The 2956-nt window shown below is 52.7% G+C and overlaps 1 protein-coding gene across 1 annotated transcript in view; it reads left to right on the top strand.

Moving 5' to 3' along the window:
- Window positions 1-2956, top strand: part of col12a1b (collagen, type XII, alpha 1b) — a 100980-nt gene that overhangs the window by 85028 nt on the left and 12996 nt on the right. Inside the window, exons 54-56 of the mRNA XM_017302095.1 lie at window positions 380-522; window positions 1720-1829; window positions 2498-2656. Coding sequence (XP_017157584.1) covers window positions 380-522; window positions 1720-1829; window positions 2498-2656 — 412 coding nt within the window. The remainder of the gene's footprint in view (window positions 1-379; window positions 523-1719; window positions 1830-2497; window positions 2657-2956) is intronic.

Here is a 2956-nt window from a genome sequence, read left to right as displayed (position 1 = left end):
CCAGAACCAGCGGACCTGAGGGTTCTGGTTCCGGTTCTGGATGCAGACAGAACCAGAACCAGCGGACCTGAGGGCTCCCAGCAGCAGATCTATGTTGTGTTTTCTGGATGTTCTCCAGGTCGACTTTCTTCCTGTCTGTGGAGGTCAGAGGTCATCCTGATCTGGCTCCCCTTCATTGGTTTGTTGTGTCTGTTCAGTGATTGGCTGGTTCAGAGGCACCGTGTGACATCATAATATGGTAGTCATGGAAACGGATCTCAGCGCTAACAGGGGCGGCTTATAGAAAAGAGAGCAGTCCCTGCACTGAGCCCTGGGGAACCCCACATAACTTAGCGACTCTATGGCAGCTTCTAGTTTCAGCTCCATGTTTCCTGAGCAGAGAGCTGCACCCAGACGGCCTGCCTGCCACCTACACCATCATCCTGATGCTGCGCCTGCTGCCCGACTCGCCCGCCGAGCCCTTTGACCTCTGGCAGCTCTCCTCCAAGGACCACAAGCCTGAGACCGGGGTCACCGTGGACGGTGAGTCGGCCGCCGCGTGCTGCAGGGCAACGGGGGCAATGTGGGGCAACAAGGGCAGCGTGGGGCAACAAGGGCAGCGTGGGGCAAGGCAGGGCAACGTGGGGCAATGCAGGGCAACGTGAGGCAACAAGGGCAACGTGGGGCAATGCAGGGCAACGCGGGGAAATGTGGGGCAACAAGGGCAGCGTGGGGCAATGCAGGGCAACGTGGGGCAACAAGGGCAATGTGGGGCAATGCAGGGCAACGTGGGGCAACGTGGGGCAATGCAGGGCAACGTGGGGCAACGTGGGGCAATGCAGGGCAACGTGAGGCAACAAGGGCAACGTGGGGCAATGCAGGGCAACGCGGGGAAATGTGGGGCAATGCAGGGCAACGTGAGGCAACAAGGGCAGCGTGGGGCAACAAGGGCAGCGTGGGGCAAGGCAGGGCAGCGTGGGGCAAGGCAGGGCAACGTGGGGCAATGCAAGGCAACGTGGGGCAATGCAGGGCAACGTGGGGCAATGCAGGGCAACGTGGGGCAATGCAGAGCAACAAGGGCAATGTGGGGCAATGCAGGGCAACGTGGGGCAATGCAGGGCAACGTGGGGCAATGCAGGGCAACGTGGTGCAATGCAGGGCAACGTGGGGCAATGTGGGGCAATGCGGGGTAACTCAGGGCAATGCAGGAGAATGCAGGGCAACGAGGGCCATCCAGGGCAATGCAGGGTAACAGGGAAACTCAGGGCAACGAGGGCAATGCAGGGCCATGCAGGGCAACACGGTATCTCAGGGCAACGCAGGGCGAATCTGCCGAGCTTCAGAACCAGCAGAGCAGCGTTGGTAAACAGCCTCATGATGTCATGGCAGCACTACAATGGTGAAGTTACTATGGTGATGCTTCGCTAGCTGCGCTCAACTAGTGTTGCTTCGCTAGTGATGCTATGCTAGCAACACTATGCTAATGACGCTATTCTAGCAGTGTTACTATGGTGATGCTATGCCAGCAGTGCTCAGCTAGCGATGCTATGCTAGTGGCGCTCATAAAGCTCCAGTTGATCCTCCTTGCTTCCAGTTAAAACGTATCAGATTCCTTAATATCTTTTTGACATCTGACTGAACATATTCTTTATTCTGACCAGATTTTGTATCTTGAACAGTTCTTCTGTCTCTGATTTGAACAGTGCTTTTGGTTCTGAACAGTTCTTCTCTCTCCTCCAGGTTCTGCTCAGACCATTTCGTTCTACAATAAGGACGAAACCGGAGAAATCCAGAGAGCCACGTTTGACCACAGCCTGGTGAAGAAGATCTTCCATGGCAGCTTCCACAAGGTAAGCCGTTCCCAGAAATCTAGAAACCGTTTGGTTTATTCGTTAGATGTCAGAGTGGCTGCTAAAGGCTTCATGTGTGACTTCATGACGGTTAGTAATAAACACACAGCAGCGATGGTCAGTCAGCCACTTCCTGCCTCCAAATCGGATTTCTTAATATCTTGGTTTTGATATTAAGGAACTGGCCAGGCGCCACTTCCTGCTGCCATTGTGCTGCAGGAAGTGAGCAGTAAATAACCGACAGGATGTTTGGGATTCCAGCGGCGCCACCTGTGAAACGGGTCCAGTAAACACAGGGGCGGTTCTGGAGAGCAGGCGACCCGGCCCGGTTGTCCTCTGCTTCTACGCTGCACCAGGTTTTTCTGATCTCAGATCAAAGTTCTGGACTCGGTTCCTCGTTTGTTCTGGTTCAGTCGGGGTTTTCCAGGAAACCTTGATCCATGTTTCCTGTAAATCAGTCCGAGTGAGACACTGTCAGTGTGATCCTATCTGTGTTTAGACCCGGGCTCAGGTTCTGGAGCTCAGGCCCGGTTCTGATCTCTGGGGGTTCGAACCATTAGATGTTCTCACAGAGATGGAGGTGTTTTACTCTGACATGTGAACCAGAACCGGGCCCAGAACCAGAACCGGGCCCATAAGGCCCACTGACCCGTGTTCTTCTCCCTCAGCTCCACATCCTGGTTTCCTCCAGCAGCGTGAAGCTGAAGGTCGACTGCCAGGAAGTGGAAGAGAAGAAGACAAAGGCAGCCGGCAACGTGTCCAGAGACGGGTACCAGGTTCTGGGCAAGATGGCCAAGTCCATCGGGTCCAAGGGCCAGTCTGCCACGGTGAGTCAGCGGCCCCCGAACCACCACCAGGAACCCTGGATCCAGACACGTTAAATCATTTCATCCCCAACGGTCTGGAGACATACGACAAAATACCAGACAGATCATCACCAGTACAGGAGATATGAAATAAATCATAATAATGTATAATAAGTCATAATAATGTAGAATAAATCATAATAATGTGTAATAAATCATAATATGAAATAAATCATAATAATGTATAATAAATCATAATAATGTAGAATAAATCATAATAATGTAGAATAAATGATAATAATGTGTAATAAATCATAATAA

The sequence above is a fragment of the Poecilia reticulata genome, linkage group LG21 (genome assembly GCF_000633615.1).
Source record: "Poecilia reticulata strain Guanapo linkage group LG21, Guppy_female_1.0+MT, whole genome shotgun sequence".
Classification (NCBI taxonomy): Eukaryota; Metazoa; Chordata; class Actinopteri; order Cyprinodontiformes; family Poeciliidae; genus Poecilia; species Poecilia reticulata.
Note: the sequence above shows the minus strand (reverse complement) of the source record. Positions and strands in the feature narration are given on the sequence as shown.